Below are 15,052 nucleotides of genomic sequence, written 5' to 3'. Positions count from 1 at the left end.
AGAGTGCTTTAGTGTGCAAATTAGTTTTCAGCTAGATGCTTTAGGGAAATTATAATTAATGATAGTTTGTAGTTAAAAATCCAACTTGGCCACTGCTAATTTCTATTAGGAACTCCCAAGATGGAGGACACAAACTAAATTGATGAATAGCAAATCAGAAACAAGGATTGAAGAAAGTACAGGAGGATGACTCAAAACACCTGCAAGGAGGAGGCAGAAAGAGGAGTAGCTATGAGCAGGGGCGGCTCTAGATATTTTGCCACCCCAAGCACGGCAGGCAGGCTGCCTTCGGCGGCTTGCCTGTGGGAGGTCCCCCGTCCTGAGGATTCGGCGGCGTGCCTGTGGGAGGTCCGCTGAAGCTGCGGGACCAATGGACCCTCTGCAGGCATGCCGCCGAAGGCAACCTGCCTGCCGCCCTCGCGGTGACCGGCAGAGCGTCCCCCCGTGGCTTGCCGCCCCAGGCACACGCTTGGCGTGCTGGTGCCTGGAGCCGCCCCTGACTATGAGGTGAGGGTAAAGCTGATTGGTTAACCTTTCAAGCTGCCTTCTCCCTGCATGGGTGGCAACTCATTCAGCCAATCAGAAAAGATCAGGGAATTGAATATAAGGAGTCAGCTGGCAAGCTAAAAGGTGAGTGGTAGGAGAAGAGAGAGAAGGAGAAGATCATTGAGAAGCAGCAGCAGACTAGAGAGATCGGAGGAAGAGGGAGGAGATCAGAGACTGGAGAGTGTGAAAGAGTGACAGAGCAGAAGGACCTTAAGACAAATCAGAGAGATTGAGACAAGGAGTGTAAGTCTGATTTTTGCTTAATTCAAAAGGACCACTTGTGTGTATGCCTGTCAATAAAGCTGGATGCCTGCTGCTGAGTAAGAACTGTCCCACCCCATCTTGTAGGCAGCCGTCCACTGCTTGCAGAATGGTAATTGTTAATTGTTTCTTGTTTGTTTAATGTTTATTCTAACACTGTTTTGTGCACAGGGCCGGTGCAACCACTAGGCAAACTAGACGGCTGCTTAGGGCGCCAAGATTTGGGGGTGCCGCCGCCAATCAAGATGCTGGTTGCAGATCGCAGACTGTAGGGAGGACATATATGATAAGAACGACGCTCCCAATTAATTGCTCTCCTGACATTTAGACAGCCAGTGAAGTCCACCCAAACCTGGTCTGCTTCCCTTCCCCTTCCCAGCCAAACCCGATCCTCCCAGTGACCGAACCCGGTTTGCTCCCCTTGCAATCCCCAGCCAAACCCAAACCCCCACTGACCGAACCCAGTCTGCTTCCCTTCCTCACCAAACCTGATCCCCCACTGACTCAACCCGGTTTGCTCCCCTTGCAATCCCCAGCCAAACCCAAACCCCCCACTGACCGAACCCAGTCTGCTTCCTTCTCCTCCTGGCCAAACTTGAACCGTCACTGACCAAATCTAGTCTGCTACCCTTCGCCTCCCCAGCCAAACCCGATCCTCCCAGTTACCGAACCCGGTTTGCTCCCCTTGCAATCCCCAGCCAAACCCAATCCCCCACTGACCGAACCCAGTCTGCTTCCCTTCCCCACCAAACCTGATCCCCCAGTATGACGGAGTATCTGCCATTCTAATTTTATAAAAACAACAAGGAGTCCGGTGGCACCTTAAAGACTAACAGATTTATTTAGGCATAAGCTTTCGTGGGTAAAAAAACCTCACTTTTTCAGATGCATGGAGTGAAAGTTACAGATGCAGGCATTATTTACTGACACATGAAGAGAAGGCAGTTACCTCACAAGTGGAGAACCAGTGTTGACAGGGCCAATTCAATCAGGGTGGATGTAGTCCATTCCCAATAATAGATGAGGAGGTGTCAATTCCAGGAGAGGCAAAGCTGCTTTTGTAATGAGTCAGCCACTCTTAGTCTCTATTCAAGCCCAAATTAATGGTGTTAAATTTGCAAATGAATTTTAGTTCTATTTCTCTTTGAAGTCTGTTTCTGAATTATTATTTTTTGTTCAAGAATAGTGACTTTTAAATCTGTTATAGAATGGCCAGGGAGGTTGAAGTGTTCACCTACTGGCTTTTGCCTGTTACCATTCCAGATGTTTGATTTGTGTCCGTTTATGCTTTTGCGTAGAGACCGTCCGGTTTGGCCAACGTACATGGCAGAGGGGCATTGCTGGCACATGATGACATAGATCACGTTGGTAGATGTGCAGGTGAATGAGCCCTTGATGGTGCGGCTGATGTGGTTGGGTCCTGGTGTCGCCAGAGTAGATGGGATCCACTAACGTGTATTAATGCTAATGAACAATGCCACATTATGCACGATTCATTTCTGAACGTGTCTAATACGCGATGCGCCGGCGGTGCACGAGGTGGAACTTTCGCTAGGGCACAAAATATCCTCTCACAGGCCCTGCCCCGGGCCCCTCCCAAGCGCAGCACCCCCGCCGCGGCCACCCTCCCGGGGCTCCCCCCACTCCAGCGCGCTACCCAGCATGCAGCGGGCGGCGGGCTCGCACCAAGATGGCGGCGCCTCTGGATGAGTACGAGAAAGAAGCGGGCTGCGTCCCCATCCTGCACCCCGAGGTGAGGCCGCTGCGCCCCGGGCTCCCGCCACCCGCGGGGTGGGCTGTGGGTGGCGCGGCCGCCGCCCGTTCTCCGCTCCCAGCCGGCTGCTGTGCGGGTGGCGCGGCCGCCAGGGCGGGGGTGGAGGGCGCTGGCTGCGGCTGCCTTGGCCTGGGGGCCGGGCCGGGCCGGGAGCAGGAGCGGGGGCGGCTGCGCCGAGGGGAGAGGCCCGTTTCCCTTACCCCGGGGCTCCGCGGGGCCGAGGGTTGGCGGGGCTGCGCCCTGTCACCGCCTCGGGACGCAGAGGGGGAGGGTCCCGCCGGGGTGCAGCGCGGGGACCCGCCCCAGCTGTCTGCGGGGTGGCGAGCGGCCCTGCGAGCCGGCCCGGGGGTGCGGGGAGAGGTGCAGGCGGTGGCATCCCTGCCCGGTCCGCAGGTGAACGCTCCGCTGTTCGGGCACAGCCCTGCGGGAGACTCCGCAATGCACATGGCTCCGTACAGCATCGCTCACTGCCTGGCGGAGCTGCACCCTCCTCCCCACCATCCCTGACACCGCAGGGCTTGTTTGTACAGCATAGGAGGGTTACAACTAAGCTACCGGTGGCAAACGGTTGAGACCCGGAATAAACGCTTCCTGCTGTTCTTGAGCTGCAGTTTGCTGTAAGAAATTGCGCCTGGTCCAACTCAGTCCAGAACTTGCTGGGCTGTATGTGTTTGTCTTTACTCCCCCTCACCATACTGGACAAGTGCTGGAGTATTTGTACAGACACTCTTTTCTTAACCTGTGTACTATCTAATTTTTTAACATCCGCTTTAATAAAATTGTAAAATTACTTAACATGTAGAGGTCACTTTAGGTAATGTTTCATACTGAAACAGAGTCCTTGTTTGTGTGTCAGCCATGTATAAACATTATCCAGATCCCCTCTGATGGTTTTGAAGGACATTGTAAATAGTATAAACAAAAGTTTTGTGTGTGAACTCTTACCCATCTAATATGGCGAGGATTGTAAGACTCAGGGGCAGTTCCAGACCCCAGCACGCCAAGCGAGTGCTTGGGGCGGCACGCCGCAGGGGGCTTGTCGGTCGCCGGGAGGGCGGCAAGCGGCTCCGGTGGACCTTCCGCAGGCGTCCCTGTGGAGGGTCCGCTGGTCCCGCGGCTCCGCGCGGACCCTCCACAGGGACGCCTGCGGGAGGTCCACCGGAGCCGCGGGACCAGCGACTGGCAGAGCGCCTCCCACGGCATGCCGCCCTGCTTGGGGCGGCGAAATGTCTAGAGCCGCCCCTGGTAAGACTTGTTTTCTTAGCCTATGAAAAGATAAATAATAGGTGTGCAAGGTCCCAGGTTTTGTCAGACAGATGGTATTACTTTTCCATAACAAATATTTTAAAGATGCTTTTAGGTTTCTTGATGTCTAAAGAGACGCTGTAGTGCTAAATGTGACTGTTTGTCCTTCTCATTTTCATACAGGCTTTTGACACTTAGGAACCACTCACAGTCAACAGGAGTATGCTCCTAAATGCCTAAATATAACTTAAAAATGAGATCTAGACTCCAAAATCAGACATTGCAATGCCCAAGTGACAAGCAGTCTTCTGCCAACAGGTCCTTTGGTGGTAGCTTGGGTGGAGTGCAAGTAAATATGCTGCATGTTGCTTCTTGTTGTCCCCGCTAGGTGATCACCTCCTTTCTAACTTCGAATAAATACTCTTGGTATCTGAAGTTCTACATCATCTCTTTTTATGAATGGAGTTTTTGAAATTGGCCTAAGGTATTTGTCTAACCTTCTGTACCAGATACTTTCTCCTTTGGAGTGAGATGTAAGGAAAAATATTGGTCAAATATTCTAAAATTGCAGAAAACATGAAGTCCTGAGAGAATTGCAAAGGTGCTGATCTCATTGCAAGGTCAGAACCCTAATTTACAGACTGACAAAATATGAAGGAACAAAAAAATAAAGCATGTACAAACTGTTAGGAGAATCACTGTGAGCTGAAAATGTATTGCTGAAAATTGTTTGCTAATTTGGAATAATTATATTTGCAGAGTTCATAGTAAATAAAGTTATTCTCAAAATTGCTTACATATTTGTTTTATATGACAAGGTGGTGGTGATCAGGCAGTAAAATCAGATATTGTTTCTTTGGTATCTGAAACTGAATACAGTAGTTTACAAAGTAATGATAGAATAAGTACTGTAAATAATAACTATGCTCTTCCTCCTAGCCTCTACCCCTGTGGCTTTCAAACTTTTTGTACTGGTGGCCGCTTTCACATAGCAAGCCTCTGAGTGTGACCCCCACCCCTTATAAATTAAAAACACTGTTAATATATTTAGCACCATTATAAATGCTGGAGGTAAAGTGGGGTTTAGGTGGAAGTTGACAGCTCGCAACCCCCCATGTAATAACCTCATGAGCCCCTGAGGGGTCCCGACCTCCAGCTTGAGAACCCCTGCTCTACCCAAACCAAACTTAAAAATGTTACTGAAGGAGACTTCTGTTTAAATCCAAAGAAGAAAATGACAGTCCAGTATTACTTTGTACAGTTAGATTTCAACCAGGCAACTTAGGCAGGGACCATCTTTTTGTTCTGTGTTTATACAGTGCATAGCACAATAGAATCCAGGTTTATGACTGAGGCTCCTTGGGACTACAATATTAAAATAAAATCTGCATCTACACTAAAGAATGTTAGAGAAAATGCTCATATATTACTGCAAGTTCATCTGTGTCTGATAGGATATGTTAATCACGTTCTTCTGTTACTCTTTTAGGGTTGAGAACATGCTCTGTTCTGCCCAAGACCACAAAAAGTAAAGGCAGTTCCTGCCTCAAAGAGCTTACAGTATATGCAGTATAATAAATTTGTGTTTATTTACAGGATAGTATGTACTGCTTGATTGTAGAAATGTTGGGACTCCCCACTGGTGTGTTGCCACATCACTAGTGATGCAGTAGCAAATGGCAAAAAAAATGCTTTCAAATATTGAAGTACTGTTGTTTCTAACAATAAATACTTCCCCTCCACACATACACCTTAAATTAGCTGAAGTTAGCAGTTGGATTTGTTTTTTATTTCTAAATGGTTTTTCAGTATTTGGCATTTTTAAAGAGTGGAATTTGTTGCCATTGCCTGTTACTTGAAACCATTCTTAATGGATTAGGTAACAAAATTACTTGAAGTACAGCAGTGATTTAATGACTGTCCAGAATTGCATTGTTTCCAAAGGCTCATGCTAGCCTCCTGAGTACATTCCCAGGAGGTCAGCATTTGAGCTGCTAGCTGAAGCTGCTGCCTTTGCTACCCTGGCTATAGCGGTATTTTTAACATGTTAGCTCAAGGAGCGCTATCATGGGTATGTCTGCATGAGCTGGGAATTTCACCTCCCAGCACATATGTAGACGTTCACTGTGGTTGATTGTGATCTTTCTTGTAATAAACAAAACAAAACGCAAAAGCAAAATACAGAGTACGTGAGAGAAATTCTCATGAGATGAAGAGTAAAATGTCTCGATTTTGAATTTTTTTGTAAAATATGTAATATTTTATAGTATTCCTCTGTCTTTCCAACAAAATAACATTATAGTACAAAATTTGACACAAATAAGTTTAACAAGAGGTAGCCTTCAAGGGTAGGGATAGTACAATGTTTTAAAAATTGCTGTTGGTTGAAAACTAGACACTGTTCTGTCATTGAAGTTGACAGATGTGGGAAGTAAACCTTGATGATGGATAATTTCATCTTTGACGGTTTGCATTGTCTTGGGCTACTTTTCAAACCCTAAAAGAAACAGTATATGATAAAATTACTTTTCCTCTCACACATTCCCTTCAACTGCCCTCTGGCCTGAGGGAGGAGTTGCGCAAGTCTGTTACAGATGAGTGTCTGAAGAACAGAAGGATAATTGTCCAAAGGTCTAAGGGAGTTTATGGAGGAGCTCTGAACCAAATCTTCATGTCTAATGCCCAAAAAACTTGGCTTAACCATTATGCTACAGTGCCTCATGCAGTTCTGAGATCAAACTAATAATGCTTATGCACACTTGTAAAGTGCCCTGAGCCCTTCAGATGTACTATGTATATGCAGAGTTGCTAAAACTTTTAGCCCTTTAAATCTGGCCCCAGCCCAGCTGCCGGAGCCGCGGGCGGGATTCAAAGGGCTCTGGGCTGCCCGCACCTGCCCCAGCCCTTTAAATCCTGGCCCCAGCCCTTTAAATCCCTGCCATGGAAGCCGGTGCGATCCGGCACGGCGCACTGGCTCTTGCCAGTACGCCGTACCGGCTTACTTTCACCTCTGGCTGTAGCTCACGAAAGCTTATGCTCAAATAAATTTGTTAGTCTCTACGGTGCCACAAGTACTCCTGTTCTTTTTGCAGATACAGACTAAAACGGCTGCTACTCTGAAACCAGTGATATATATATATATATATATATATATATATGTCCTTAACTATTTATATCCTTGCTTTTAAGTGTTTGGGTTTTGTGTAAATCATAAGAAACTACGTTGTTGTCACTTAGCACTTAGCAAGCTTTAAGGTGTGTGCATGGCTATTTTTTTGGGAGAGCAGAGGGAGTGTTGAATATACATATGTACCCTGCAGATACAAGGAGACGTGTTGAAGAGCAAAGTCTTTAAAGGGAGGATGTCAACAAAATTCGTCTCAGTACTCTAGTCAAACTAATTGAAAAAGCTGCATTGATGTTGGCACTTGTGAAAAGTGTTGTAAGTTGTTGCTATTGTAAAAGAAAATGCTGGGTTAGAATGGAGTAATCAGTTCATTTACAGTATTTTTTGGTGCTGAGCAGATGATTCCTGCCATTTGTATAATTTAGTTTCAATCCCAGGAGGGAAAGGGGAGAAATCAGGTGTACTGGGGGAATTTCTACAACTGTTCTCAGAACCTGTCCAACCTGGCACAGCTTCACCATAGTATTTTGTTGTTCACTAAAATTAACACACTGGTCACACTACCAATATCTTTCTGAAGAAGCTTCTACCTCTAGTTGACAAAGTTCCGTTTTTAGCACTGTGTGTTTTGTGTCAAGTACCATACATTGTAGAAGGGCACACTATTTTAATAACTTAAACTAAAGTTTGGAGACATGTTGATATGAATATTGCGTTACTTACAGCCATGGCAAAGGATTGATTCAGTTGCTAAGTATTGCTATATAAGTAGATTCATGGTAAGTGAGGATTTGTGCATTGTTAAAATGATAGCATACAAGCATACTTTTATTCAAACTCATTGGAAGTTGTTATTTTTTGTTTAAACATTTGAAGATGAATATATAAAGAACTCCTGTTGGAAAATAATTTTCAATCTTTTATATAGTTTATAAAACTCAATACTAATTTATTATAAAATATTATTTTAACCTTTTTGTCTTTATTCTTTATCTTACTTCCTAATTTAAATAGCTCAAACTTTGTACTCAATTTTTAAAATTTTTTTGCCTTGCTTATGTTTGTAAAACTTCGATGTATGTATGTTTGTCTTAAATAGTACCTCACAATTATAGTGTGTGCTCAAATATAGGATATTTTGGAAATGCCTTTTTAAAATGTCATTTACGTTTTTTTAATGTATTAAAATGAATATTATCCTTTAATTTTGAGGTGCTTTTAAAAGCACTGAATGACTAAAAGTCAGCTTATCAGAATAGTCCAATTTTGGACACTTAAGGCTTGTCTGCATTACCGCTTAAGTCAATGTAGCTTATGTTGCTCAGAGGTGTGGAAAAGCCATCCACCTCTGAGTGACGTAAATTGCATACACTTAAAGTGGTGTCCACTCTGCGCTATGTCAGTGGGAGACACTCTCCTGCCAATATAGCATCTGCCTCTCACTGAGGTGGAGTAATTTTGCCGACGGGAGTGCATTCTCCCATGGTCATAGCCCATCTTCACTAGATGCGCACAGCAATGTAGTACCATAATGTAGACTAGCCCTCAGACCTGGTCCACACTACAAACCTATGTCGATATAACTATGTTGCTCAGGGGTGTGGAAAATCCACACTCCTGAGTGACAAAAGTATACCAACCTAACTCCCGGTGTAGACAGAGCTCTCCTGTTGGCATAGGTAGTGTTTTCACTAGGTGCTACAGCAGCACAGCTGCACCAGTGTATGTGTAGACAAGCCCTCACTTTTGAACAAGCACAACTTACTCCTCCTCATCTGTTTATGACATCCCATGATTTTTCTGACCTCAAATACAGTGGTTGGATTAATTTCTCTAGTTGAGTATCTTTGTCTGCTCCTTTGTAATGTAAAAATTTGCATCCACATTGGGAAATGTGCAGGATTAATCATTTTGTTTGGTGGTTGACTTTGCTAAGAAGAATTCTTCCACTTTCAATTTTTGCCTTCAGTGAAAGGATTATTTTGGAATGCTTGAAATTAAAATAACAGAAGGCTTTTTCACGTATGTTTTTCTGAGTTCTTTTGACTTTTTTGTTAAGGAAACGCTATCCACTTGAACTTTTGCCAGTTTCCAAAAAAAGTTAAATCTTGTTTTAGGTACAAAACTTTCCCTTCAATTTTTTACAATCACACTTTCCAGTTTTTTTTTTTTTTAAAAAGTATTCTCCCTTATTGCTGTGTGTAACACCCCCACACACAATTAAGAGAAACTGATGTACAGGGGAAGTAGGTTATACCCAAGTGTTTTCAAATGCACAAAGTAAACAAACTGAATAATGACAATTGGAGAACAGAGGACTTATTTTTTGTCATTTTTGCTACTCATCTTGTAGCAGTAAAAATATAGTGATACAGTAGGAAAAAAATTCCCAATGAAAGTGTGTGTGTGTGCGCGCGTGCAGACACGCAAGATCATGGTATCTCTTTAAACCAGAGTTTTATCTGTTTGAGTTTTAGCCGAGGCTACCCCATGGCCAGCTAAAATCGTGCTAAATGTGTTATCTATGCTAGGAAAAAGGTTATGTTTAGCTCAGGCTTAGTTAATATGTGTTAGCTAAACCTGACCTAAACTCAACCACTTTTCATAGACAAGATAGACCCTCAGTAGCTCTTAACTACCTGTTATCCTGGCATGTACTTGGTTTAATTCTTCATGGAGGCATCTGAGCTCTTTTATTGACAACAGCAACCCCATGGAGGTGGGTTGGCTTCTCTTCCTTCTGACATCAGCAGGTGTTTCTAGAGGCATTGTGTGATTCTTCGGAGCTTTGCAGTCCACAGCTTGAACTATAGTTTTAAACAATTAGGACATGATCATTTAATTGTACAGGAGCTTTGTTTCTCTAAAGGAAAAAGAAAGGTCTACTGGCATATGAAGTGACTAGGAATAGATTGGACATCATAGACCTTGGCTAACCATGGGCAATGTCCTGAGTCTGGGATAGAATTAGAATGACTAATGATTCAGGCCTGGATTCACAAGGGATTTAGCCAAGAGTCCTGTGGCACCTTATAGACTAACAGACATATTGGAGCATGAGCTTTCGTGGGTGAATACCCACTTCGTCAGATGCATGTAGTGGAAATTTCCAGGGGTAGGTATATATATGCAAGCAAGAAGCAGGCTAGAGATAACGAGGTTAGTTCAATCAGGGAGGATGAGGCCCTCTTCTAGCAGTTGAGGTGTGAAAACCAAGGGAGGAGAAACTGCTTTTGTAGTTGGCTAGCCATTCACAGTCTTTGTTTAATCCTGAGCTGATGGTGTCAAATTGCAGATGAACTGAAGCTCAGCAGTTTCTCTTTGAAGTCTGGTCCTGAAGTTTTTTTCCTGCAGAATGGCTACCTTTAAATCTGCTATTGTGTGTCCAGGGAGATTGAAGTGTTCTCCTACAGGTTTTTGCATATTGCCATTCCTAATATCTGATTTGTGTCCATTTTGTGTCATCAATGTAGCGTAGGTAGAGATGGAGCGTGAGGAGCTGAGGAAGCATTGTTCCACGTCAGCCATAAAAATGTTGGCATATTTTGGGGCCATGCGGGTGCCCATAGCAGTGCCACTGATCTGGAGGTATATATTGTCATCAAATTTGATATAGTTGTGTGTGAGGATAGAGGCACAGAGCTCAGCAATCAGTTGTGCTGTGGCATCATCAGGGATACTGTTCCCGACAGCTTGTATTCCATCTGTGTGTAGGATGTTTGTGTAGAGAGCCTCTACATCCATGGTGGCTAGGATGGTGTTATCAAAAGGAGGCCGCCAGACAACTCTCCAATACCAAATTCTACAGGCCACTTCCCTCAGATTCCACTGAGGAATATACTAAGAAACTGCACCATCTACTCAGGACACTCTCTACTCTAACACAGGAATAAATCAACATTCCCTTAGAGCCCCGACCAGGGTTATTCTATCTACAAAGATAGATAAACAAGATCTACAAACCCGGAAATCCTGGACACCCCATCATCTCAGGCATTGGCATTCCCACTGAAGGACTGTCTGGATATGTGGACTCTCTACTCAGTCCCTATGCCACCAGCACTCCCAGCTATCTCTGTAACACCACTGATTTCCTGAGAAAACTACAATGCATTGGTGACCTTCCAGAAAACACCATCCTAGCCACCATGGTTATCTCTAGCCTGCTTCTTGCTTGCATATATATACCTGCCCCTGGAAATTTCCACTACGTGCATCCGACGAAGTGGGTATTCACCCACGAAAGCTCATGCTCCAATACGTCTGTTAGTCTATAAGGTACCACAGGACTCTTTGCTGCTTTTACACATCCAGACTAACACGGCTACCCCTCTGATACTTGACAAGGGATTTAGGCAGCTAAGTCCCAGTTTCAGGCTCCACTACGATTCACAAAACTCCCACTGAACCCTGTAGGTGCCTAAACTCATTTGTCACTTCAGTTTTCAGAGTGAAAGTTCTCAAAGCGCCTAAGTTTATGCATCTGAGCATGTGCACTGCTGCCTCACTTTAGGCTGGAGATACTTGTTCAGACTCCTAAACTCCAGAACTGTTTGCTAACCAGGGAAGATCAGTGTTTGGCTGCTTACTGGATTGGGTCACATTTGAAATCTAGCTGGTGGAGGTGGTGTTGCCCACCTTATAACTTTTAACCCAGTGGGTAAAACACTTGCCTGGGATGTTGAAGACCCAGGTTCAATTTCCCCCATCTGCTGGAGAGGGAGAGAGGCTTTGAACACAAGTCTCCCAACCACCTCAGGAAGGTGCTCTAACCACTGAGCTATGGGATATTCTGATGTGAGGCTCCTTAAGGATATGTCTACATGGCAATAAAACACCTGTGACTAGCTCAGGTTAGCTGACTCAGGCTGCAGTGTAGCCATTCAGGCTCTAGCTGGAGCCTGAGCTCTGAGACCCATGAGGGAGGAAGGTCTCAGAACCTGGGCTTCACCTTGAGCCCTACTGTTTACATTTCAATTTTATAGTCTGCAGCCCGAGTTCCGTAAGCCCAGTCAGCTGACCTGTGCCAGCCACGGCTGTTTCTATTGTCATGTAGACAGACTCTTAATTTCTCCTGCTGCAGGTGTTTCACTCTCTGCAAATAGACTCATCAGAGCAGGGGCAGTGGCTCCTGGGTCTCCCAGGTGGATGCCCTAACCACTGGACTGTAGCGTTGTTCTCTCTCCCCTCTTCCCCCCCAAGTATTTATAGACTGTGGAACATTTATTGGGCTAGAGCAGTGGACCTCAACGCGGTGCCCGCAGGCGCCATGGCGCCCGCCGGGGCATTTATGTGCGCCCGCCTAGTGCTCAGCCGGGGAAAGAAGCCGCGGCCGTGTGGTTGCCGGGGACAGAACTCCAGGGCTGCGGGCGCCGGTGTTCTTTGTTCCTGGCAGGCGCAGGGCTACAGCTTCTCTCCCGCTTCTGAAGCCGGAGAGAAACCGTGGCCCCGTGCCTGCCAGGCACTGAGAACTCTAGGGCTGCAGGCGCCGGTGTTCTCTGTCCCTGGCAGGCGCGGGGCCCGCCTAGTGCCCAGCAGGGGAGAGATGCCTGGGCCCAAGGACAGAGTGCTCCGGGGTTGCAGGCTGTGCAGCTTCTCTCAGGCTTCTCGCTGCACTGCCCAGAACTGCTCCCAAAACAAACAAACAAACAAAAACAAAAACCACTCCGCCTCTGCAAAATGGACCGAATGCTGTCCCGTAGCATGTGCTGACACAGGCACCTGCTTGCTCCACTGGTGCCTGGAGCTGGCCCTGTATGTGAGTATTCTTCCTGCACTGATACTGCTGTTTTCTTGTGCTTTGCAATTTATTATTTTTTTAACATTTTGCTCCAAAACGAGTGGTTCAAATAAGAGACAACGTACGTATTATTTCAACCCAGAGTAGGAAGAATATTAAATATGATGTTTTTCGTATTATTTAATGTACAAATACAAAATAAGCCTTGAAAAATTGTTGGCGCCCGCCACACTCTATTGAAAACATGAATGTGCTACTGGCCACAAAAAGGTTGGGGACCACTGCCTTAGAGGCTTAGACTAAGCATGAGACAGTTCAGCTGAAGAAATTTTGTTATAAGGGACTTGGATATGCTCTTGCAACTTGTTAATCCTAGGGCTGGTCTACACTACGGGGGGAAATCGATCTAAGATACGCAACTTCAGCTACGTGAATAACGTAGCTGAAGTCGAAGTATCTTGGATCGAATTACCTACCGTCCTCACGGTGCGGGATCGATGTCTGCGGCTCCCCATGTTGACTCCGCTACCGCTGTTCGGGTTGGTGGAGTTCCGGAGTCGACAGGAGCGCGTTCGGGGATCGATATATCGCATCTAGATGAGATGCGATATATCGATCCCTGAGAAATTGATTGCTACCCGCCGATACAGCGGGTAGTGAAGACGTACCCCTAGTTTGCCCTGATCAAAGTTGAAATATTAAGTTACGTCTGTTTACTACCTCCTTCCTTGTTTGCTTATGCCTCCTTTCTTTTTCTGTCTCAACTGCAGTTTTTCTTTTTTCCTATGTTATTGGAACAATATCATGTTGTTGTATATATTCCTTTTGTCTTTCTATGCTCTTACTTATCCTTTTCTCTGCCTTGTGTGCTCACTTCTCTCATATTGTTTTTGCTTTTTCCCCTGGTATCTATTTATACCATACTTCTTTTTTCCACTTTATCCCAAAAATCTTTTCCATCCACAGTCACCCAGGCATCCACACATGAAGCTCTCAAACTTTACCAGACAATAAATGGTCAGAGTATAAAACCTGTTAGCCACAGATTGATGTGAATGATTGACATTGTGTCTGTTGCCCGGAGAATCCATCTCCAGCCCCCTAGCTGCTCAGAAAGTGTTTGTACTGGGATTTCTAACAGTATGCTATCCCTGAACAGTGCTCATGGCTCCATGTTTCATATCTGTGGCTGGCTAATAAGTGTCTGATAAACTGGAAGCTCTCACCCCTACTTGTGTGGAAGGAAGGAGCTTCCTCCTCCCTTCTTCCCCCCTTTGCCCACCGAAGTTCAGCACCACCTGGCTGGTACAAATTTGGGTGAGGTTCTTGATTTCTCTACCCTTCCCCCACATTTTTGAGTACTCCTCTGTAGGTCTAGATCTTGCACTAGTGAAGTCAGTGTGAGAATTTTGTCACTAATTCAGAGGGAGCAGGGTGCTGCTGAGTAGCAGCAATCCTTGCCTCTTCTGCTGCATTGTGGTCTTCCCAGTCTGCAGCAGAGTTCAACTGAGCTCCTTCTTGACAGTTTCACTGCTGCCCTTCTGACTGTTAGAAATGAAAACAGACAAGAATCTGGTCCGTTTTAACTGTTGAAATTAGGAAAAGCTTTGAGCAGCAACAGACGGACTGGAGTTCTTCTGAAGTAGGACGGCAATACTGCATTGGTTGATTAATGTTTGGTGCTTTTTCTTTGCAGCCACAGGGTTAGAAATTGTTGGTTTCTTAATGGGTTTATGTTTCAAAGATGATTCTCAGAGAGAATATCTTTGTCACTAGTTGTGGAAAAATACTGAGTATCTCTTCTATTTAGGTTGGAAAGGTTCTGAACCCCATCTGTGAAGAGAGTGTGACAAAATTTTGGGGTCAAAATGTAACATAAATATTGACTCACCATCAGTTTGAAATTAATTCAATTAAAAAAATAAGTCAAAAGTAGCTTCTGGTGATAAACATGAACCGGCCAGTTTTGGGTGTTGCAGCCATATTTTCCGTTTTTTAAAAATGTTTTTCTTTCCCATGCTATTAAGAGCCCACATAAAGCTGGAAAATGGTGACAGTGAAATAATGAAACTGACTATATAAAGAGCTGTCAAATGCACAAAGTAAGCCAGGTGGGGGAATGAGAAGCTATTTTTTTGTTAATCTGTGTTACTGTGTCTTTGTTACTTTAATAATGGTAGGTAAAACATTCTCAGAGTAGGATTTGTAATTTGATAGTTTCCTTTTAAATTAACTGGGCAGAAAGTAATCTGTATTTTCACATGCTTTAATCTTCCATTCCACCAGAAAATAAAAACAGCCAAATTCAACCCTCCTATAACTCCATTTAACTCAGCGACACCTGGGATGAATTTGGTTT

General features: G+C 45.0%; 1 protein-coding gene across 3 annotated transcripts in view; it reads left to right on the top strand.

Annotated features, from left to right (window-relative positions):
• The first annotated feature begins 2,334 nt into the window (after positions 1-2,334).
• ZDHHC17 (zinc finger DHHC-type palmitoyltransferase 17) overlaps positions 2,335-15,052 on the top strand; it is a 132,368-nt gene continuing 119,650 nt past the window's right edge. Inside the window, exon 1 of one of the 3 annotated variants that reach the window (XR_005587717.1) lies at positions 2,335-2,560. Coding sequence is in view for 1 of the 3 variants with exons in the window: in XM_039497953.1 (XP_039353887.1) it covers positions 2,498-2,560 (63 nt within the window). In the remaining 2 variants the exon portion in view is untranslated. The remainder of the gene's footprint in view (positions 2,561-15,052) is intronic. The other 2 variants (XM_039497953.1, XM_039497962.1) reach the window with 2 other exon arrangements.

Source organism: Mauremys reevesii, linkage group 1 (assembly GCF_016161935.1).
Source record: "Mauremys reevesii isolate NIE-2019 linkage group 1, ASM1616193v1, whole genome shotgun sequence".
NCBI classification, from domain to species: domain Eukaryota; kingdom Metazoa; phylum Chordata; order Testudines; family Geoemydidae; genus Mauremys; species Mauremys reevesii.
This window is presented reverse-complemented; position numbering and strand designations above follow the sequence as displayed.